The 23,851-nt window shown below is 37.6% G+C and overlaps 1 protein-coding gene across 23 annotated transcripts in view; it reads right to left on the bottom strand.

The window, feature by feature from the left end:
* Positions 1 to 3,778: 3,778 nt before the first annotated feature.
* Positions 3,779 to 23,851, bottom strand: part of ADD3 (adducin 3) — a 127,654-nt gene continuing 107,581 nt past the window's right edge. For 12 of the 23 annotated variants that reach the window (XM_054437049.2, XM_054437051.2, XM_063670252.1 and 9 more), the window contains exons 4-14: positions 21,948 to 22,099; positions 20,940 to 21,020; positions 19,522 to 19,671; positions 18,902 to 19,045; positions 18,692 to 18,790; positions 17,077 to 17,259; positions 15,074 to 15,331; positions 13,401 to 13,520; positions 12,847 to 12,933; positions 8,847 to 8,970; positions 3,779 to 6,014 (exon numbers count right to left, since the gene is read on the bottom strand). In XM_054437049.2, coding sequence (XP_054293024.1) covers positions 5,722 to 6,014; positions 8,847 to 8,970; positions 12,847 to 12,933; positions 13,401 to 13,520; positions 15,074 to 15,331; positions 17,077 to 17,259; positions 18,692 to 18,790; positions 18,902 to 19,045; positions 19,522 to 19,671; positions 20,940 to 21,020; positions 21,948 to 22,099 — 1,691 coding nt within the window. In that variant the 3' untranslated portion in view covers positions 3,779 to 5,721. Of the gene's footprint in view, positions 6,015 to 6,942; positions 7,039 to 8,846; positions 8,971 to 12,846; positions 12,934 to 13,400; positions 13,521 to 15,073; positions 15,332 to 17,076; positions 17,260 to 18,691; positions 18,791 to 18,901; positions 19,046 to 19,521; positions 19,672 to 20,939; positions 21,021 to 21,947; positions 22,100 to 23,851 lie in introns of all 23 variants that reach the window. The other 11 variants (XM_054437039.2, XM_054437040.2, XM_063670243.1 and 8 more) reach the window with 1 other exon arrangement.

The raw sequence follows: 23,851 nt of genomic DNA, 5'->3' as shown, positions 1-23,851 counted from the left end.
CCTCTCTCCAAAGGGCCTATTTTACTATGATGTAAAAATTGGATCATGTATATTTTCATATTAAACTTTGTTAAATAAAAAGGAATTGTGGACTGGATATATATCCATCTATTTTTCTGCTAAATTTTTTTTTTTTTTTTTTTTTTTTTGCTACAGAAGGAATATCAAAATGTGCCCGTTTGTCACTTGAAGTGTAAATGGCATTTAAAATATTAGAGGTTCCAACAGTAATCAGCAACTTGAGACAATACTGTAAAGACTCATGGAGCATCTAAAAACTTGAAATTTTAGGAAAGAATTATGAATAATTATTAGGCTTGGTCTTGCAATGTGTTTCTCTAAACTGTTCCTGTAATAAAGTTCTAAACATCACAATTTGCAGTCAACTTTAGAAAACGTATCTATTATCTATTTTATCCATTCCTAGGTTATGCCCTGATGGGTTTCCAAGGAAAACTGTGGTACGACAAGCATGAAATGCAGACTTGAAGACCTTTTCTTGAATCTGGGCTTAGCGCCCCCATGAAATGTATGACATTAGGTAAGCACCAGCTCTCAGAAGGATAATTCTTACAAAGTCAGAACAAGATAACCAGGCTATAAGGAACAAATAAAATAATCTGATATCTATAAACTTTCCTCAACCTTAGACTGCACCTAGCAATGCATAATCAAAACAGAGTTCTAAATCAAGCCCAAAAATACTTTGAAGGAGTTCCCTCAATGAACTAAAACTAAATTTGGATCCAGTATTGCCCCCTAATGGTCAGCTCTTAGAAATGAAACCCCTTTGAAAGTAAGAGTATGCAAATTCAAGGTTTTTTTCTATCAAGTTTCCCCAAAAGGCTTCTACATTAGGTTTTTCTCCAAGACAGACCATCTTCAATTACATTCATTTAAATAAAACTGTAGATACAGTGTATTTCTGATCTTTAAAATGACTTCTGTAACTAGATTAAGCTACCTTTTCTGGTTTTAAAAACATTTTCCTTAGAATGTTTCTCCTGTTTCCAATAATGGAAATCAAGTAGAAAAAAAGAAAAAGGGCTTCTTCTCAAGTCTCTGCTGCACCTTAAGCCAAAGTATGATAACTTGTCTTCCAGGTGTCATGGTGAAGATTTAGGAGCTGGTTCTTTATCCTAAAGGTTGCTATCACCTCCGGTCATTCCTGCTTCTCAGGTATCCACCAACTTCTTCATTCTTGAGGTGATCTGTTAGGGAAAAAAGTCTTCCAAATCAAAAGTCAGTGTTTGATCCCAAATCTACTTACATCAAAATACAAGTTCACCATGGCTTGACTTACAGTCCAAACTAAGATAACTGCCTCTTCCTAAAAACCATGAAAATGTACTGCAGCCACACAGGGTCTGGCACACAGATGGCATGAGTAATTATAGAAGTCTGAATCTCTATGGGTGGAATCCTACCACCTACTTTTCATCTTCTACAAGCCTTAGTTTCATTATCTACAAAATGGGGATAATATCATCTACTTTGTTGGGATACTGGGAAGGCCAAATGAAGTCATATATGAAAAGCATTTAGCCTAACGTTTGGTACACGGAAGGCATCAACAAAAAATATTACTGGTTAGCTCCTCAGTTAAAAATAAATGTCAATTATTGAAGGAGGCATTATCTTGTCACTCACAGGTATGAAAACTCTGAGGTGTCATATCCTATCACAGCCTCTGAGAGCACACCACAACTTTCTATGTGTTCTCCACTGTAAGTGGTATCGGTAATGGGACCTGCTAAGGAAACAAAGTCGAGAACGATCTACTGAGGAGAATAAACAACAAAGGAAATGCCTTCTCTTTCAAGTTCTGAGTATTTCACAACAAACATGGTGCCTACAGACTAAACAGGGAAGTTCAGGGCAAGGACTGGAAACGTTGGATTGTTAGATCTATTACTCCCTCTAGTGGCCACAAACAAGACTGTTTTTATCAAAATCCCAGTTTGGCCAAGATTGCAACTTGGATATGTGTATGTATCCAACCTTGAGTTTGAAAAAAAATAACCAGTTTGTATTTTCTGCCCATGTGGGGGAAAAAAGGGGCCTGATGTTAAGAGAAGCCAATGCTGTCACAAATTTCATCAGTTTGGTTTTTATTCCCTGCTGAATGAAAATACTAATCAATGAAGAAAAGGCACATGCTAATTTTCGTACTGTATTGACTCTCAAGTGAGAACTGAAGATAATCGCCTTTGTTGCTTTATGAAAGGGAATTTTGAAATGAGCATCTTTCTAAAATACCAATTTTTTACCACAGGGTTATTTACAAGCCAAGGTAATAATTAAATATGCCCAAGACTATGACTATTTTTCTCTGACCAAACCCTTCATTTTTATAATGGGTAATTATAGTAAAAACTTCAATTAACCAGAGCCCTCAATTAACATGTTATCCTCCTCTTGTACTGTATTTTTAGGACAAAGTAGAAAAATAATCACAAGAAGTTATTCATATGACAGATTTAGTTTGAAAATCTTCTAGATGGGTTATCTAAGTAGGAAAAAAAAACCCGAAAAATTACATTCACACCATAATATATAAAAAACACCTATATATAAACATATATATTATAAATATATATATTTATAAACATATATATTATAAATATATATATTTATAAACATATATATTATAAATATATATATTTATAAACATATATATTATAAATATATATATTTATAAACATATATATTATAAATATATATATTTATAAACATATATATATATAAAACACCTATATATAAATATATATATAAAACAGCAGGAAGGGAATATAATTTTTTAAAATGTGAATATGGACCAGGCATGGTGGCTTGCGTCTATAATCCTAATGATTTGAAAGGCTGAGGCAAGAGCATCACTTGAATCCAGGACAACATGGTGAGATCCTGTCTCAACAAAAACAAACAAAATAGCTGGGTGTGGTGGTGCATGCCTGTAGTCCAAGCTACTTGGGAGGCTAAGGAAGAAGATCACTTGAGCCCAGGAGTCTGAGCCTGCACTGAGCTATGATCACACCACTGCACTCCAGCCTGGGCGACCATGTCAAAAAGGAAAAAAGGCTGGGCGCAGTGGCTTACGCCTGTAATCCCCAGCACTTTGGGAGGCCGAGGTGGGTGGATTGTTTGAAGTCAGGAGTTCAGGACCAGCCTGACCAACATGGCAAAACTCTGTCTCTACTAAAAATACAAAAATTAGCTGGGCATGGTGGTGCACGCCTGTAATCCCAGCTACTCGACAGGCTGAGGCATGAGAATCACTTGAACGTGGGAGGCGGAGGTTGCAGTGAATCAAGTTTGTGCCACTGCACTCCAGACTGGGCAAGAGTGAGACTCGGTCTTAAAAAAAAAAAAAAAAAAAAAAAAAAAAAAAAAAAAAGAAAGTGAATGTGATGAAATTGTTTACTATTTTCTACTCTTTCTGCTGTTTTTCTGTTACATTGTTATTTGTACAACAAATACATTAAAAATCAGAGAGGTACATATCCTGCAACATCTATTCTACATTGATAGAGGCTGCCATACCCATTATCAAGAGACAAAACAGGTCTCTCAGGGACTATCTCCTCTAACATAAGCTGAAAAAAGACAGGTTTTGTATATATACATAATTTTCAACTAATTTGAAAATATATTTATCAGGATATTCTTTATTCAGAAGCATCAACAACTTACCAAGTTTCACTGAAGTATTAAACTCAACAGACCATGAATAGGCTAAGTAACCACCTGTGAATGGAAACCTCATGATACGAGTCCGTATATTTAAAATACTGTTTATTTGTGATTTAACATTAATTAGCATTACATCTAAGAGCAATATCAGATAACATTTATACATTTTTCCACAGGACACAGAGGTTCACTGGCTCATTCTTTATGCCAAAGCAAGTAAATAGAGGCATTAGCAAAAGGTGCAATAGTTCACTGTTATGTTTAAAAAATATTTATGCACATTGCATTCATTTAGATATATATATTTTTAAAAAGTTATGGAAAAGCATAGTTCACAGGTTACTGTTTCTACATACATTGTAATACAACATAAATGATGTAGAACATTAAAAAAATCTTCCAATAGAGAGTTAAGCAACTGAAAGTTTCCACCAAGAGATTAAAACACTGATTCCAGTAGTTAGTGAGATCTAGAATGACATTTCCAGGCTCTGGCTCAACTCTGCATTATCATATGCACACAAACAGAGCCAGCTCCAAAACACACTGTGATCAATGTAATTTTTTGCATGCCAACTCACCCTTAAGAAACACTTTGAGTTATTTTTACCCACGATCATTCTGGATCATTGATTTTGCATCGAACTGTGACATCACTTGGGTGAAAGGGGAAAAGCCTATATTAAGCCTAGGTTTAAATTTGTATTTACATTAAAAAGAAAGGTAACGGAAAAGATTTTTTTAAATCTGTAAAAATCAAGAAGTGGTAGTTTTCTTACTGGTGGGATTAGACCTGCTGATTTCTTCTAGTGCTGCCCTCTAAAGATACACAAGATTAGAAAGATTTGACCCTTTTAAAACTCAAATATCAAACCAAGAAAGACACTGCTTTTGGCAGAGAAGCAGAATTTTAGAAATTTGGGACATGTTTCCAACAAATCACACTTTGTATCCTATCGTGAATGAGTCACCATCAAACTAGAATTCTTCTTTTCACATCCCATCTTTTGTTCCCTTAATTTTTCACTTTCCCTTTCATTCTTTTTCATTTGGCTACCTTATGAGACTTTTCTTTACTCATTAGCAATACTAAGAGAAAAATACAGTATAAGATTCAAATATGAATCTAGATGTACCTTTATATGCTCTAATCCCATTTTGACACCAAGTCCCTGGATTCTGGAGTTATATTTAAGTATACTCGGTACCAAGCAGCCTTAAGTATGCTCTACTGTGAAAAGATTGGCTAATATGCTTAGGACACTTTTATACTGAACGGTATACAAACATCAACATACAAATTTTTTTTTTTTTTTGCCAGAGTTAAACTAAATAACCCATGTTATGTGTACAAAATCCCCTTTGTTGAAAAATAAGGGGCTTTCTAAACTAATAAAAAAGGAAGTTTTCAAAAATTATAGTTTATTAAAACAACTTTTTTGGCAAACAAAGTTACTTCAGGTGAGGAAATTTTATACTGTGAATAAAATTCCAAATGAATCCTTTCTTAAAACTTTTTAAAAAATTATGTGCCAGTGTATACTAATGCTATAGATTCTTGTCTTAGAAGTTTTTAAAGCATTCTGTTAATGCCCATTGAAACAATGGGACTCCAAAAATATAGTCAATAATCATGATAAAAAATTATAATATGATTACCAAGTGAAGCAGGTATTGAGAAATAAAAATTCTCACTTGCTCACTGGCAATTTCTTTCTAACAGATATTATGGAGAAGGCCTGAAGTAATTCAGACAGATAGCTGTTTATGGTGAATTATAATAATACTTCATGAGGGCAGAGCTAATTAAAACTAGTAATTGCTTAAAATTCAAAGCCATTTTTGGACATATAAAATGAGAGATGAATCTGAAAGTTTTTATTTTGTAAAACCTCTTTCCAGTTCTTAAAGTCCAGTTTGCTACATCCCCCAATCTGATCTACCATTGCATATTAATGATCAACTTAAATGTGGTATTTAAATGTGCAATGTCACATTGTTATAATAATAATTATAAAAAGACTTTATTTAGGCCTCAACTTTCTCCTTTTTTTTGTTCTTTTTCAGAAAAGAAGGAGTGCGGAATTTCTTCTTTTTCTTGGATGGCGATTTTGAAGGGGAGCCTTCAGGTGACAGTACTTCTTCGATTTTCTCTGGAGACTTAATAGTAATCTCGATGTTTTCTATGGTTGTACTTGTGGTTAACCTACTCACTCGCTTAGCAAGCTCATCTTCAACATCATGCATATCATCCTTGCCATTTACTACCATGACAGGCACTTCCATGGAGATGAAGCTCTTGGAAAACAGCTCATGGTTTTCTACGAAAGGGGAGGGTTTTTTGGGGGGTTATTTTACATACTTAACATTTTTGCTTTACTTTACAAAACTGAAATGTTTTAGCAATGTAATAAGGCATTACTTTGATTCCAATGAAGACAGATCATTATTTTAATAAATTGTGATCTATTAGCACGAAGCTAATTTTCTTTAATGATATAAAGGGGAAAGGAACAAAGTTGTTAAACCAAAGAGCAAAAGCTAGATAATCCCAGTTTGATGAAATAACAGTTTCATTGTAAATCAAGTAAGTATAAATGAGGAAGACAACATATTTTTCTCTAGTTTTGGGATCATCTGGCAATCAATACTGAAAAAGATTTCATGCTTCTGATTGGGAGATGTTTAATTCCACAAATTCTTTTTTTTTTTTCTTTTTTTTTGAGGCGGAGTCTCGCTCTGTCGCCCAGGCTGGAGTACAGTGGCGCAATCTTGGCTCACTGCAAGCTCCACCTCCTGGGTTCACGCCATTCTCCTGCCTCAGCCTCCCGAGTAGCTGGGACTACAGGCGTCCGCCACCACGCCCAGCTAATTTTTTGTATTTTTAGTAGAGACAGGGTTTCCCCGTGTTAGCCAGGATGGTCTTGATCTCCTGACCTCGTGATCTACCTGCCTCAGCCTCCCAAAGTGCTGGGATTACAGGCGTGAGCCACCGTGCCCAGCCAATTCCACAAATTCTTAAGAACTGTGGGTTGCCAAAATTCAGATTAAGGTAAATCAATATAAATGCTGAATAAAAGTAGCGCCCCATTTTTAACGATATAAAATATGTAATTATTGGGAGATATAAGTAAAATATGGAAAACTTACTGTGATGAGGTATTCAACTTCCTCACATGAAAACAAAACACAGAGGGACAGACTCAAGACTAACTCAGTGAATGCTATGTGGGAAATTACATTGAGTACCTTCTAATTTTTCAGGGACATTTTGCGGTGACTGAGTTTGAGACTGAATTTGTGAAACAGATGAAGCGTCATCTGAGAGTAATTCCTGCTCAGCATCTGTTGAATAAGAGTTTAGTTAAAAGCCATGCAAAACAAAACAAAGCAGCATATGATTTTAGGGAGGTTAGTGCATACATCAAATGCCTGTATACACAGAGATGATAAATTCTTCAGCAGTGAGCTGAGCATGCTAATAGTTATCCCATATATCCATAATTATACATTAAGAGGAGGTTAATGTGTTAACATTTCTGGCTGCGAATGGTTATTTTACATACAGGTTACAAAAGACGCACAGCTACTGGCAGCCCAGGCAAATGATATGTTGCATGTAGCTCTTGCTAGCATTAGAAAACCAAAACATACTGCACAGCCAGATGAAAAAAATTATAAAGCCTCACCAATGATGCTACATTAATGAGGCAGAACGCTTCACGGAATTTTTGAACAATATTTAATTAGTGATTCTTGTCAGAGCAATGTTACTGAGCTAATTCATAAGGTCATAATAAATGTGGAAGAAACTACTATAAAGTTATATTAAAAAGGTGATGGTTCTAGAGTACAACATTTGTTACCTGGCATCTTTAGGCTTTCAAAAAACAAGAGATTAAAGAGGGACATTTTACAAAATATGAAAAACAGAGAAAGCTCCCAACTTTACGTTAGAATAAACAAATTCAATAACACCACTTAGAAAATTTAGTATAATTACATTAATGAATCAGGACGACTCCCTTTTGTGACAAAGGCACAAAAAACTGTTCCTTGGATGATCAAGATGTCATTAGTTCTTCCTACATGATATCTAACATGGACAAAAATTCATTAACTATTGGCTTATTTTGCTTTGCATAAAAATTTCAACTGTATGTTGTGGATGCTCTAAAGCAGAGGCTCCTTACCCTCTTTTTGGGTGACAGGTTTGTTCCTGACCCTGAACCCTTCGCTCCCTAAATGTGTACCTTAAACAATTAAGCATGTATTTTTCAGGTGACTCATGGACTGCCTGAAGCTGATCCAAAGACTCAAGATAGAGAACTCCTGCTAGGAAGAATCTCTTATTCCAGAGAAAAAGGGAGCTAGTAGTCAATTGTTTAAGATGTTTTCATTAACAAGTCTTAAATATAATCCTAACAATCTACTTACTAAGGGTTCCAAAGCCAGAAAACTCAACCTACTAGAGTGTCCGTGTGCTTAAGGAAAGTCACATCAAAATTTTAGCAGTTAGTTTTAAATTTTGAAGTGACAATGTTGGCACCTTGAGATAACCAGAAATAGAGATTTTACAAAGCATCGAAACTACATACTTATGAATCTATAATTATTTAAAATTAAGAGAGTTAAAAAGCCACATAATTATGAAATGTTTAAATCCATTAATTTATCTACATCTACTTTGGCTAGTAATTCTTTACTCATCTGGGAATCTCACTTTCTAGAAGATTTTATTATAAAATAGTAGCATTCAGATTGTTTTTTCTTTTTGTTTTTTTTTGAGACAGAGTCTCTCTGTCGCCCAAGCTGCAGTACAGTGGTGCGATCTCGGCTCACTGCAACCTCTGCCTCCCAGGTTCAAGTGATTCTACTGCCTCAGCCTCCTGAGTAGCTAGGACTACAGGCGTATACCACCATGCCCGGCTAATTTTTTTATTTTTAATAGAGACGGGGTTTCGCCATGTTGGCCAGGCTGGTCTCAAACTCCTGACCTCAAGCAATCCACCTGCCTTGGTCTCCCAAAGTGCTGGGATTACAGGTGTGAGCCATGGCGCCCGGCCACACTGACTGCTTTCTATTATCCAACGTGAGGTACTTTATTGTTATCAGTGTGGCTTATCCTAGGTTGAATGTAAAGATTAACTAACCTTCTAGGCCTTGTTGTTTACGTTCGATTGTCTTCTTATACTCTTCAAGTTCTCCTTCTGTGAGATGACTAAATGGGTTAGGAGGAGCTGGTGGGCCATGATCATCATCTTCAAATTGCATAGTCTTACAAAGAAAAAATAAAAATCGATTCATTACCAAGAGTTTTACTTATATATCTATCCATCCATCCATCCATCTATATACACACAAATGCACATATGATGTTTGTGAAGCCTTATTTCACAACAATCCTAAGAAATGCAAGGTAACATGCTTTGTTTAAAATGCTCTTGGTAAGATTAATGCCCTTAAACTACTAATCCAATGGACTAAAATTGCCAGTGGTATTTCCTCAATAAGCCTGTATAAGTAAATTTTAATAATTTTTAAAAACTATTATGCCAAGTTCTAATAAGCTTCACATAAAAAAAAAACTTGAAAAAAACAAGAAATGCTCCATTTCAAAGACCACTGTAAAAAAGGCTTACAGAAATGAAACTGTACCAAAAGTAGTTCTTTAAATCTGTTACGAAAATAAGCTTGTAGCTGTTTCCTCCAGGAAAGGAAATAATGAGAATTTCAGTTGCACTTGGCATATGGAACCCATGCATTTATTTTTCATCCCTCCCAAAACCCCACTAAAATGATAGTAAAGGAATAGAAAACAAAACAAAACAAAACAAAATACCCTTAAGGACAAAAGAATGTGAGAGGAAACAACAAAGGATGAGAAATGTTAACATATTTTTGGAAGATGGAATGCAAGTGGAACAGCAGGTAGCAGAGCTGAGAAAGTTGAAGCCTCAGTCCTGAAAAAAAGGATGCAAATGAGAAGCATGCTTATTTGCCCTGAAGAGGTCTGGTAAGGCCCAGAAACTAGAGGCAATAGGTACCACAGAAGGTGGTGGTAAGGAAAAGGTGAAAATAGAGGAACAAGTTAAAAGTCTGAATAAGAAACAGATACCCAGGTTCCCTTCCCTGTTCCACAGAGCCAAGCATTTCCCTCTCTCTCATCTCTGCAGAAGAGTAGAGGCTTAAGAAAGAAAAACTAGGCCGGGAGCTGTGGCTCACGCCTGTAATCCCAGCACTTTGGGAGGCCAAGGCGGGCAGATCACCTGAGGTCCAGAGTTCGAGACTAGCCTGACCAACATGGAGAAACCCTGTCTCTACTTAAAATACAAAATTAGCCGGGTGTGGTAGTGCATGCCTGTAATCCCAGCTACTCAGGAGGCTGAGGCAGGAGAATGGCTTGAACCCGGGAGGCGGAGGTTGCTGTGAGCTGAGGTCGCGCCATTGCGCTCCAGCCTGGGTAACAAGAACAAAACTCCGTCTCAAAAAAAAAAGAAAGAAAAACTAAGAAAAACTAACTAGGAGACACAAAATACAGCTGCAGGCTCCTAGAATGATGGCTGGAAACTGGCAGGAGACTGGAGTTCTTTTCCAGATAAACTAAATAGTCCCAGATAAAAGAATTACAGAGAATAATGTTTGGGGATTCCCCAGAGAAACAACCTGGTCCACATCCAATCACCCTACAGTGAAGCCCACCAATCCCCGAGCTCTGTGTATACCCAGAGCTTCTGATAGGCTTTAATGTCTCATTCTTCCATATAAACAGATATATGGAACAACTCATAATAGACAAAGACAACAAAGGCAAATGAAGAAAATTTAAAATTGATAGCCTTAGAGCAATAAGAGAAAGTGTAAAGATCCGGATGTTGTTAAAAAGGAACATTCAGGGAATAAGAATTCTTAAAAATAAAAAAGTTGGCTGGGCGTGGTGGTTCACGCCTGTAATCCCAGCACTTTGGGAGGCCGAGGTGGGCAGATCACGAGGTCAGGAGATTGAAACCATCCTGGCTAACACGGTGAAACCCTGTCTCTACTAAAAATACAAAAAAAATTAGTCAGGCGTGGTGACAGGCGCCTGTAGTCCCAGCTACTTGGGAGGCTGAGGCAGAGAATGGCGTGCACGCAGAAAGGCGGAGCTTGCAGTCAGCCAAGATTACACCACTGCACTCCAGCCTGGGCAACAGTGCGAGACTCCACCTCAAAAAAAATAAATAAAATACAATAAATAAAAGAAGTTAACACCAAAATAAAAAATTAAAAGGGTTAGAAAACATTCTCCCAGAAAGTAGGATACAAAGACAAAGAGATGGCAAGTAGGAAAGAAAAGAAAAAAATCAGAGGCTCAAAGAGGCCCAAAATCCAAACTAACATAATATACTGACAGAAAAAGAAATGGGAAGAAAACTCTCTTGAAGAAACACTTTTAAAAAACTCCCAGAACTGAAGGATATGACTCTGTAGATTGAAAAGGGTTACTAATTACTTAGCAAAAAGACTAAAAAGAGATCTATGAAGCACACAATCATAAAATTTCAGAACAGCAGGGATGCAGAAAAGGTCTAAAAGCAAAAAAAAAAAAAAAAAAAAAAAAAAAAAATCCTAAACAAAGGTTCAGGAATTCCAGTGCCTTCCTACTTCAACAATAAAACAGGGAACAGAATGATGCTTTTCTTATTTCAGGGGAAAATTATTTCTAAAATATTCTGTATCCATTATATGCACATTTGAAGATAGAATAAAGGCATTTCAGACTGTTACTACCTATGTATCCTTTTCTCAGAAAGCTATTAGAGGGTGCGTTCTACAGTAAAGGAGGAAATCAAGAAAGCAGAAGACACAAGATACAGGAAACGGAATACAATATAGATCAGCAGCACAGGAATCCTCCAGATGAACCTGTGCAGCTGGCCTGAGAGCAACCAATTTAGATTTGGATCAGAAAGAAGGGGGGCTGGAACAGAGAGATTACCTGTTGCCTTTCACCCTATGGAAAATAATATTAGGATGGATTTTATGTTATTCTTTTTTTTTTTTTGAGACGGACTCTCGCTCTGTCACCAGGTTGGAGTACAGTGGCACGATCTTGGCTCACTGCAACCTCCGCCTCCCGTGTTCGAGTGATTCTCCTGCCTCAGCCTCCTGAGTAGCTGGGACTACAGGTGCATGCCACCACACACAGCTAATTTTTGTATTTTCAGTAGAGGTGGGGTTTCACCATGTTGGCCAGGATGGTCTCGATCTCTTGACCTCATGATCTGCCCGCCTCGGCCTCCCAAAGTGTTGGGATTACAGGCGTGAGCCACTGCGCCCAGCCGGGACTTTATAATTCTGTTAAAAAGTTTGGGAAGAACTAAGCCAATGTACCCCAAATAATAAGCCAATGAAAAAAAGGCAAGGTGAGGGTAGGGAGGGGTAACTTATGTAAGAAAGGAAATACTACCTGGCTTAGCAGCAAACATGTAGTAATATAAATAATGAAAGCTGATCTAACAGAAAAAAAAAACCAAAAAACAAAAACTGTGATGTATCCTTACTGAGAGAATGGGGAGAGGGAAAAAGGGAAGCATTGCATAAACAGGCTAAATCCCCATCTTTCAAAAATATTTCATTAATTCTAAGATGAACTTTTTCCACCTCTGAAATTGGGAACAATTATAATTGGCAGTGTTTTTTCTCTTTTAGTGACATATAAAACAATGGTACTTCTTATAATGGATAACACAGATTTGAGGAAAAATAGTCAAGGTCCAAAACTGATAGACCAAGAAAAAGCAGAAGATGTTCTTTAGAAATATCAAAGTAGGACCAGGAGCAGTGGTTTATACCTGTAATCCCGACACTTCAGAAGGTCAAGGCTGGAGGATCACCTGAGGCCAGGTGTTCACGACTATCCTGGGCAACAGAGTGAGACCTCATCTCAACTAACTAACCAGAAACATCAAAGTAAACATTAGAAGCGATGAAAAGAACAGAAAGTTGCTGCACCTGGAAACTGGGAATTGTGGGTGGCATTTTAAATCTTGTGAGTTGACTTTTTAACTTGTGCTTATATTAACCTTAGTAAAAATAAATATTCATATTTAAAAATCAATGAAATTAATGTAGTAAATAAAAAACAAAGATCATATCGCTTCATAAACTTACAGGAGGTGGCTTATCCACAACAATTCCAGCAAGCAACTGAGATTGTGGTCCTGCTGTTTTCAAGTCATATCGATTTTGTTCCCGAATCTGAATTGAAAAACAATTCAATACAAAGTTCTTGAGGGCAACTATGCAGATGACCTTTGCTTTATCTTTTCATAAAAGCTTACTATTTGACATTTCCAGAGTGAGAGTCTCTTCAATTCCCACCTCCATGAAGACCTCTTTTACCATCCTAACAACTCATATTAGTCTCCTCTACTCTTCCTGGCAAGTTATTTCGTTTCGTCTTAGGTTGTTAGAGAACTGCATTTTCCCCTAATAGCAGGGTTCTCTAAGGCAGAAATACGTTTAATACATCTTCCCTATGTAGCCTGTTCACCAACTAGCACAGAGCTGGAGGCATTCAATATAATCTAAAATTATACTGAATTAAATTCCAAATTCTTCTGTATTCAAACTTCTAAGTTTGGCATTAACCAGATTCAACCACCGGTGATTTAAACATAAAGCAATTAAAATGTCTCCCCTGGCTATAGAAGACCATGTCTTACCTTATTTCTCTTTTCTAGTACCTCGTTCGGGTTTGTGTTTAAAGGAACAAACTGATTTGGATCTTCAATTTTGATAGGTGTTCCGCCACTAACTTTAGATGAGTCTTCCGCTTTCATCCACTAAAGAATCAAAAATTTTCTAGAATGAAGCTTTGTGTTAAGAAAATATTAGTAGATTGCTAGATAACTGCTTATAGTCTCAAGAGGGGCAATGCCAATGTTTAAATAGTTTCACTAAGCAGTATCTTAGTGGTGAATTAGTTTCATCTCATACTAGTTAGAAAAGGCTCAAAATCAGCATTTACTTAAAAAATAAATGCCATTACGATTCACACAAATATTCAGTTATACTGCTAATTAAACTTTCTCCTCGTGTCAAGTGAAAATATGATGCTGAAACTACTTCAAGCACAGAGAGCATGATCTCACATTCACTCACATTCAGTGTTCTGTCTTCTGCACTGAAGACAGCAGTCAGATGAAGATGGCCAAGGAGTAATCAAAAAAAAAAAAAAAAACCTTAAGAAATATCTTAAGATTTAGTTTATCAGACTTCACTTTTTATTTTTGGCTGACAGAAAAGGCCAAGCCCTAACCAGCATTTTATAATCCGGATAATCTGGTATATAACAGCAAAATAGAACCATGGGGTTGGAAAGAGCTTAAATAATTCTTCTCATTTACCCCATATTATAATCCTTAAAGAAAGCGAATCTTGATCAAGATTAATGATGGCTGACCATCCATCTCTGTAAACAAAATGAATTCTGAGAAACCAATGAGTTTAATTATGTTCTTTTACTGGGAGGCAAGAAATCTTATAGACTACAGAAAAGACATTTTGATGCCTAGGTATTTTCATATTGAATGCCATTAGTTTACATAAGATGAACTAATTCTGAATATCTAGAGCTGTGGTGTCCAATCTTTTGACTTCCCTGGGCCACACTGGAAGAATTGTCTTGGGCCACATATAAAATACACCAACACTAACGATAGCTGATTAGCTTAAAAAATCACAAAAAATTCTCATAATGTTTTAATAAAGTTTACAAATTTGTGTTGAGCTGCATCCAAAGCCATCCTGGGCCATGGACTGGACAAGACTGACCTAGAGAATGTTTGGTGGTATGCACTCCAAAACCAAACCAAACCAAATCTAATGCAAAATTCTGAAAAAGATAAAATAACCCATTTCTCTACCTACAAGATCTTGCCTAAGGGTAGCTATGTGCAGTGATTCATGCAGCTTTGGTACAATTAGGTGTTGATAACTTTTACAGTTTTAATTCACTGGTGAATTAAACTACTGGTATAGTTTAATAGAAACTACAAAGCAGTATCATGTAGTGGACAAGAACTGGGCTCAAGAGTCAGACTGTCTTCATGCAAATCCCAAGTTTACCATTAAAACATGATTAATTAACCCTTCTTGCCTTGGTTTTCTCATCTATAAAATAGAAAAACAGCATCATTCATATTAGGAGAGTTAAATGAGAAAATTCGTGTATGGCACTTAGAAGAGTGTCTTGCACAAAGTTAAAGCCAGATAAGTGACAGTAATATTTTTAATATTATTTTACTTTCCAAATATTTTCAATATAGAACATTCAATTCTTGAGTAACTAGGCAAAATATTTAGTAAAGGCAAACTACGTAAAACACTGGCATACCGTGATTTTGGTTCGGGGACTGGTTTCTCCGTTCCGAGACTCCTCAGGCACATTCACTTTCATGTAAGTATTTGGTGAGTTCAGCCATCTTGTTTTTTCACGCTGTTGCCTCTGTGCCATGTATTTGAGAGGAGAGAGTGGCACTGTATCATCTTCAAAGGAAAAAGCAGTCACAGTTGCTGGGATTTCCACATCACTCTTGTGCCTAGGCTTCTCTCGAATGAGAGGATGCCTGTAAGCATAGCCTGTTCTATACCCCTAAGGGAGGGAAAAACCACATTTGAAGCATCAAACCTGTATCAGCAACAGCATTTGGATCCTAATTCCTTTTGTATACAAATGATTTAAAAGACTCCTTTGCTGAAAAACAAAGAAAAAGGCATCCTTCCAAACACCACATAACTTTCATGTAACACTGGAGTTGAAATTATGCAAATTTCAAGACCTAGTTAAAGCTGATTGCAGCTGATATTGTAATTTCCACTCACACAACTGTTCCCGACAAAGGAACAGTTCTAAGTTGCTGACCAGAAGTACTTTTCTATCTATAAAACTGTTTTGGGGAAGCAAATCTCAGTGCTCATTTAAGTCTTTGTTCCTGGGTCTGAAGGCAGTCAGCCTTCTGAGCCTTCACAGAAGAGGGTAAAATCTAAGATAACATTTGCCAAACCATACATCTTTTAAGGGGTTACTATCCAAAATATATAGGGAACTCAAAAAAATAGCAAGAGAAGAACCCAATTAAAAAATAGGCAAAGGATCTGAATAAACATTTCTCAAAAGAAGACATACAAACTGTCAACAAGTGTATTAAAACATCACTAATCAAGAAAATGCAAATTAAAGCACGAGATATCATGTCCTATCTGTTAGAATCGCTATTATAAAAAAGATGAAAGACAACAAGTGTTAGAATGTAGGGAGAAAGGGACGCTTTGAACACTGTTGGTAGCAATGTAAATTAGTATAGCCATTGTGGAAAAGAGTATGGAGGTTCCTCATACAATTAAAAATAAAACTACCATATGACCCAGCAGTCTCACTACCAGATATCTATCCAAAGGCAATGTACTCAGTATGTCAAAGAGGTATCTGCACTCTCATGTTAGGTACACCATTATTCACAATAGCCAAGATATGGAATCATCCTAAGTGTCCATTGATCGATGGGATATAAATGTGGTATATATAACATAATGGAATACTATTCAGCCTTAAAAAAGAAATTCTGTCAAATGTGACAACATGGATGAACCCAGAGGACATTATATTAAATAAAATAAACCAGGCACAGAAAGACAAATACCCCATGATCTCACTTATATACAGAATCTTAAAAAGTTGAACTTGTTGGGCACGGCAGCTCACGCCAGTAATCCCACACTTTGGGAGGCTGAGGTGGGAGGACTGCTTGAGCCCAGGAATTCAAGACCAGGCTGGGCAACATGGAGAAACCCTATCTCTACAAAAAGTAAAAAAAAAAAAAAAAAAAAAAATTAGCCAGGCATGGTGGCACACACCTATGTCCCAGCTACACAGGAGGCTGAGGTGGAAGAATGGTTTGAGCCCAGCAGGTTGAGGCTACAAGTGAGCCCTGATTGTGTCACGGCACTCCAAGCAAGATCCTGCCTCCAAGAAAAAAAAAAAAAAGTTGAACTCATAAAAGTAGAGAAGAATAGTGGTTACTAGGAGGTGGGGGTGGGGAGATGTTGATCAAAGGATACAAAATTGCAGTTAAACAGGAGGAAAAAGTTCAAGAGATATATTGTACTATGGTGACTACAGTTAATAACAATATATTGTAATCTTAAAAAAAACAAAACAAAACGACATTTGTAAGTTCTGTTTAATTCTCAAAGCTGTGGTTAAATCACACTGAAATGCTTTCCTAGGGCCAAGCTCAGCTTCTGGAAGAGTATGGAGCATGTTCTACAAAAATGGAAGCATCTGCTCTTGAATCTGAAGACATTAAATCCAAGTTTTATTTCAATTTTGCAACCTACCAAGTTGTCCAGAGTCCTCATAAGCCCTTCAAACTCAATTTCGCCAACCTTCCATTTTTGATGGGAACCCATAGTCACACCTCCTCCACCAGACGCTGCTACAGTGTAAGTGAAAGCTTTATACTTCTGAAAGTCCAGTACATGGAGATTGTCTACTCCACCTGCGCCTGCTAGGGCCTGCACCTGTAATCAATGGTAAAATATACAGAGATACAAAACTATAAAGACTGTAATGAGTATTTTACTTTCAAAAAGGCACAATTTCAATTTGGCAAATATCTATAATACTTGCTCAGGCTACTAACAACAAAGACAAGATGACACTCTTGTGCCAGCAGGCAGCTGAAGTATCTTTTCCACCTATCTGAAAAAGAAACCTTCCAAGACTCTGATCCTCCCTGATGGAAAACACATTTAGAGCCATACCTCTTAACATATTTTAAGCCACGGAATTCTGTTGCCAAATTTTAAATTTCTTTTCTTGAAGTTTTCCCAGGGTTATCCAGTTAATACTTTTGCTAAAAGTTATAATTTTACGGAATACAAAAACACTGTACTTTGAATTTAAAGATATTTAGGCAGAAGCCATCAGCTCATTATCTTAATTTAATTAAGTTTTTCATAGCCCCATTTGAGAAGAGGAGGAACCATTAAAGCAAAAATAAGTTGTTTGTTAGGACAAGTTAATGTTGGTAGAAAAAGTTTTTTTTGGTTGTTCTTTTCCCCCTTTCTTGTGGCCCTTCCAATAAATTAAGATTATTACCATTTGCTTCATGAGAATCTGCTTTATTTATTTATTTATTTATTTATTTATTGAGAATGAGTTTCACTCTTGTTGCCCAGGCTGGAGTGCAATGGCACGATCTTGGCTCACTGCAACCTTCGCCTCTCACGTTCAAGCGATTCTCCTGCCTCAGCCTCCCGAGTAGCTGGGATTACAGGCACATGACACCACGCCCTGCTAATTTTATTTTTAGTAGAGACGGGGTTTCTCCATGTTGGTCAGGCTGGTCTCGAACTCCTGACCTCAGGTGATCCACCCACCTCAGCCTCCCAAAGTGCTGGGATTACAGGCATGAGCTACCGTGCCGGCCAAATCTGCTTGATTTAAAGAGAAAATTAGGGCCTTTAAATACATTCAACATCTCTGATGAAAAAAATGGTTAATAAATATCCAACTTCTCATCATAACGAGGTGGTGGAATTGTTGAAAACTGCAATTTCATAAAACTTCTGGTCCTAGTCAAACTTTTTACAAAAGTGACCACAACACATTTGATTCTTGATTTGCAGCTGTTTTTCTTTCTTAATTAGCACCACCATTACAGGGTGAAAACAGAGAAATATGCAATCGTACTAACTTAAAAAGCAGGATTGTAGGGAAAATGATGTTTATGAGGCCCTTAGATTGTGTGTGAGAAAATTTTAATTTCCTTTACTCCTATTTTCAATTCAAGAGATAACTGAGTTGACAACCCTGCCTACATAAGTAGAGCAGAACTTCTCTTAAAAGACAAAAAGCCACTAACTAATATGTATTTGCAAATAAGTACACAAAATCCAACTAAACGAGCAAATAACAAAGCAATTAAAAAAGGGGAATAACGTTTCCTACCTGAATCTCACAGGCTAGCTGCACATTAAAAATATAATGAAAAGCCTCCTCTAATGTTTCTCCAAGTGCAACCACACCATGATTCCTGAGTACCAGCACCTAAAATAGAATGCCCACAGTAATCACTTGAAATAACTGGCATAGCTCACACTGTTTTCATCAACAGCAGCAGCAACAAAAATAGCTCCTTAGACAAACTCTACTACATACCTTACAACTTGGCCCCAGAACTTTCTGCAGTTGAATTCTCTCCTCCTGTTCTTCAAGTGACCCTTGGTAGTCATAATAGGCAACATCTCCCAGAAGAAGAGACTCTTGAGAAATTGGAAGGATCCCACATTTCATGGAGGATACCTATTTGGTTTGGCCCATACCAAGATAACACATTTGGTTACTAAATACATTTTCATAGGAACCTGATTGTTTGGTCAGCTCAGGAAAACACTGGCCTATTCACTGTGTTCACCATTGCAGCCCACTTCCCACTTTATTCACTTCCCATTTTGTTTCTTCCACACACACACACACAAAGGACTTAAGGAATACAACTCAACTTAAATGCTGTGTCAAACATTATGAAAGAAGCTTTGCTCCAAAAAACTCAATGACCCAATTTTCAAACTGGTTAGTTTTAGAATCCAAATGCTATTTCTCCAGTTGTTTCCTAGAATGGTAGCATTTGGTTCCAAAGGCCTTTTGCTTTCTGGGTATGCAGATTATTATATCAAATATGATTTTGAAAAGCAGATAGTAAAGCATCCTGTTGAGAAAGCCACAAAAATAATACATCTTCCAGCGTCACTGTCAGTTTTGGCCTTTCATTGACTTACAGCTGCTGTTGCAAGGGTATGGATGTGTATCACACACTTAACATCAGGACGTGTTGAATAGATTGCGGCATGGGGACTGAATCCTGTATGGTCAATTTTCAAATTGGTACTTCCCTGGTCAACCACTTCTCCTATTATATTGACTTTCACCTGGAAAAAATCAGAAGGACATATTTAACTGGTACATACGTATCAAAGTTTGTGTTTCACAAGCTAAACCAAGGGGTAGCAAACCTTTTTGTAAAAGGCCAGATAGCAAATATTTTGGACTTTGTGGGCCTCTGCTGCAATTATTCAAACCTGCAGCTGCAGTACAAAAGCAGCCATAAACAATCTGTAAGTTAACAGGCATAGCTTTGTTCCCATAAAACTTTATTTATAAAACAGGTACAACAAAACTTAGTACTTGGCAAGAAGTACAGTTTCCAAGAAAACTTAAGCTCTTCATCGGAGGTCTGAACAAGTCTGGCATGTATAGAATTGGCCAGAAAACTTTTATTTGCTAACATTGCAGCAAGCACCCAGAACCAAGGTAGCTCCTGTCACTCTCTAAGCTGATGACAGTGGCTAGGAGTAGTCACGGAAAAGATAAAATACTAAGGTCAGATCCTATACTCATACCAGCTGAACTTTGTTTAAATCTAGCTACGAACATTGTGTGTGTGTGTGTGTGTGTGTGTGTGTGTGTGTGTGTGTGTGTGTGTATTGAAGACAGAGTCTCGCCGTGTGTGTGTGTGTGTGTGTGTGTGTGTGTGTGTGTGTGTGTGTGTGTGTGTGTGTGTGTGTGTGTGTGTGTGTGTGTGTGTGTGTGTGTGTGTGTGTGTGTGTGTGTATTGAAGACAGAGTCTCGCCCTGTAGCCCAGGCTGGAGTGCAATGGTGCGATCTTGGCTCACTGCAACCTCTACCTCATGGGTTCAAGCGATTCTCCTGCCTCAGCCTCCCGAGTAGCTGGGATTACAGGTGTGCGCCACCACGCCCAGCTAATTTTTTGTTATCTTTAGTAGAGATGGGGTTTCATCATGTTGGTCAGGCTGGTCTTGAACTCCTGACCTCGTGATCCACCTGCCTCAGCCTCCCAAAGTGCTAGGATTACAGGCGTGAGCCACCACGCCTGGCCGTGTGTGTTTTTTTAAGACAAATTTCTGAGTGTATAGGGTGGTAAAAAAAAAAAAAAATCACGATTCCCTTCAAAACACAGACAAGTTAACTGATAAGACCAACTCATTTATCAGTCTCTTCAATTACGCTATTCTCTAAAGCTTTTCTCTAAAACAACATAGTTCAAATTCCCTTCACTGTTCACTAGTAAATGTCTTTCCATCCATACCTTCTTATTCTGTCCTGTGCTAAAAGCTAAAAACTGTCAGAAAAGCAAAACAAAGCTCAGAAAAAGTAACACAAGAATGGAAAATTATACCAAATTGGAGGCTGTAGCTTCAGAAAAAGATAGGCCTCTGGGAATTATTATAATGTGGTCTTGCTCCTTACTTATTCTTACCTGGGGAAAAAAAAACAGGGAATTACTATGAAGTGGTTCATATTTTGCAGTGGAAACATGACTACAAATATATTTACAATGAATAACTGTAAGAGATCAGGGAAAAAAAACCAACAAAGCAAAAATTAAAGGTCTACAACATGAAACTTTCCTAAAGTTTCCCTCAAGTACTTGCTAAAAAATTCCGACTTTAGTTTCTTATTTACTGGACTTACCTAAAAGTGTTATTTTGGGGCTCTAAGGTTATTTAGGGTCAGCTATGTTCATGAAAAATAAATGCTAATATTATTCAAGCCAATGTGGTAATAATTATAACCTTAATTTATAACTTGGAAGTTAAGGCAAAATGGGCAAAGGAAAGAACAAAATCTCTTCCTAGGAAGGAATTAAAATAGAGATGGAAGGGGAAAAGGAAAAAAGATTCTTGGTGGACTGCATCTGTACCATTTCCATTGTACAATATTTTAATCCTCTTTTGTTTCCAAATAGCATCTTTTTCCAAGTGCGGCAAAATAAAAATATGATGGTGAATGGAAAGAATATATTTAAAAAATAAAGACCAGGGAGGAAACTTCCCTGACCTCCTCTATCTTCCTTGCCTCAAATGCTTTTTAAAGCCACTGATGCTCAGACATAATTATCATGGAGAGGGACAATTTTGCCAGAAGGATTTCTTCCTGGATAGATTCTACAGTTGGTCTGAACCAAAGGAACTTGGAACAACATAGATAGTAAGGAGAGAAGAAAGGTGGGGGAATTGGAGCCTCTCCCTTGGGGATAAGGTTTAAATCAGTATTTGGTTGTGATCTAGCATACTAGGTTTAGAGAGTAAGTCTGAAAACTGGACTTCCAGGTAAAGGTAAGAAGAGTATAGTTGCCTTCTAGTTGGAATTTTTTAAAAAAGGAATTGAAAGCTGAAGAACTCACTGAGATATAGGTATTTGCCAGGTGTGCCCATCCAAACAAGTCTACAAGTCTGTACAGGCTGGCAAGTTTACAGCGAGTAAGTTTTTCTCCCTTCACATATGAGGATGTATCTGCACCAGGAAGGTCATTGATAGGTGTGACCATGCCAAGACCTAAAAGAGCAAAAAATGTGGAGAGAGATACGAGTCATGCAATCCCTTACCTGGAAATTAGTTGCTAGGAAGTAGCCTGCGTCTGGGAGTATCCCAGCCTTGTATATAATAATCTGAAATTTATCAGCCCATATAATATTTTATTAGCTTATTCTCCTTCAGAGAGGTACACTGAGAGTAAAAATAAGTATCAGCTATCTTTGATTGCTTAGTAAAAGTTGCTTCATCTAGTGCTTGCTAAAGAGTGACTATATCAAAGGCTCACACCACTGGGGAAAAATGGTTACATATATCTCCGAGGGTAAAAGTGTTAAATACTGAGGTTACTGCTAGTTTTATGATGAAAAGACCTCAACAGAAAGCTACTTTTCTATTATCTCTCTTAACTTTTATTCAAACACAAAAAACATTTGAGATGGAAAATAATGCATGCAAATAGTAGTATGATTTCTGTCCTATTGAAGGTCTTGAAGGTCTCTAATGATCTAATTGTCAAGTTCAACTGTCACCAAGTTCAACTTTTGCTCAGTCTTCATTCTCCTTGACCTCTTTACAGCTTGACACGCTTTACACTGCCTCATTCCTAGAACTCTTCTCGAGGCCCATGTGATACTATCTTAGATCTCTTGTTCCTTGTCTACATGCTTTTCTCCTTTAACAAGTTCATCTGTTCCCTCTGCCCAGCTTTGGCTCTTTCCCAAAGCTCAGTCCTCCACTATGTTCTTTCTCATTTTACTTTTCCCTACAAAAACATTATAGACTCTTGAGCCTCCCTACTGTTATTTTTGTGTAGACGACTCACTCCCTGGTCTTTAGTTCTGATCAGGTCCTCCTCCCCATTTTCCAGCCTACTTTTTTGTTTTGTTTTGAGATGGAGTTTCACTCTTGTTGCCCAGGGTGGAGTGCAATGGCACGATCTCGGCTCACTGCAACCTCCACCTCCCGGGTTCAAAGCGATTCTCCTGCCTCAATCTCCTGAGAAGCTGGGATTACAGGCATGTGCCACCACGCCCAGCTAATTTTGTATTTTAGTAGAGACAGGTTTTTTCCTTGTTGGTCAGGGTGGTCTTGAACTCCTGACCTCAGATGATCCACCCGCCTTGGCCTCCCAAAGTGCGGGAATTATAGGTGTGAGCCACTGCACCTGGCCCCACCTTTTTTTTTTTTTTTTAAAAGAGGCAGGGGTATCACTCTGTCACCCAGGCGGCAGTGCAGTGGTTGTGATCATGGCTCACTGCAGCCTCGAACTCCTAGGCTCAAGCAATCCTTCCACCTCAGCCTCCTGAGTAGCTAAGACTACAGGGCACGTTGCCACACCTGGCTAATTTTTTAATTTTTTAGTGGAGATGGGGTCTCACTATGTTGCCCAGGCTGGTCTTGAACTCCTGGCCTCCAGTGATCCTCCTGCCTTGGCCTCCCAAAGTGCTAGGATTACAGACATGAGCCACTGTGCCCAGCGTAGCCTGCTATTTCTAACTGCCTACAACACAATAACATGAAAATTAAAAGGGTCTAAAGGTGATTTTATCTTTTCTCTCCTGGTTTTTCTTACCTCCTCTCTTCTCCTTACTTTGCTTCTAATATTGATATTACCATTCCTATAGGCTCAAACTTTGGGTTTCAGTAACCTCTACCTCTTAACCTCTCCTGGGTTACCATACATAATTTGTCACCACATTTCATGACTGTTTTCTTCATAAGGTCCCTCGTTGTCCACTCTTGAGTTCAGCCCTTAACTCATGCGTGGATCCC

Source organism: Pongo pygmaeus, chromosome 8 (assembly GCF_028885625.2).
Source record: "Pongo pygmaeus isolate AG05252 chromosome 8, NHGRI_mPonPyg2-v2.0_pri, whole genome shotgun sequence".
Classification (NCBI taxonomy): Eukaryota; Metazoa; Chordata; class Mammalia; order Primates; family Hominidae; genus Pongo; species Pongo pygmaeus.
This window is presented reverse-complemented; position numbering and strand designations above follow the sequence as displayed.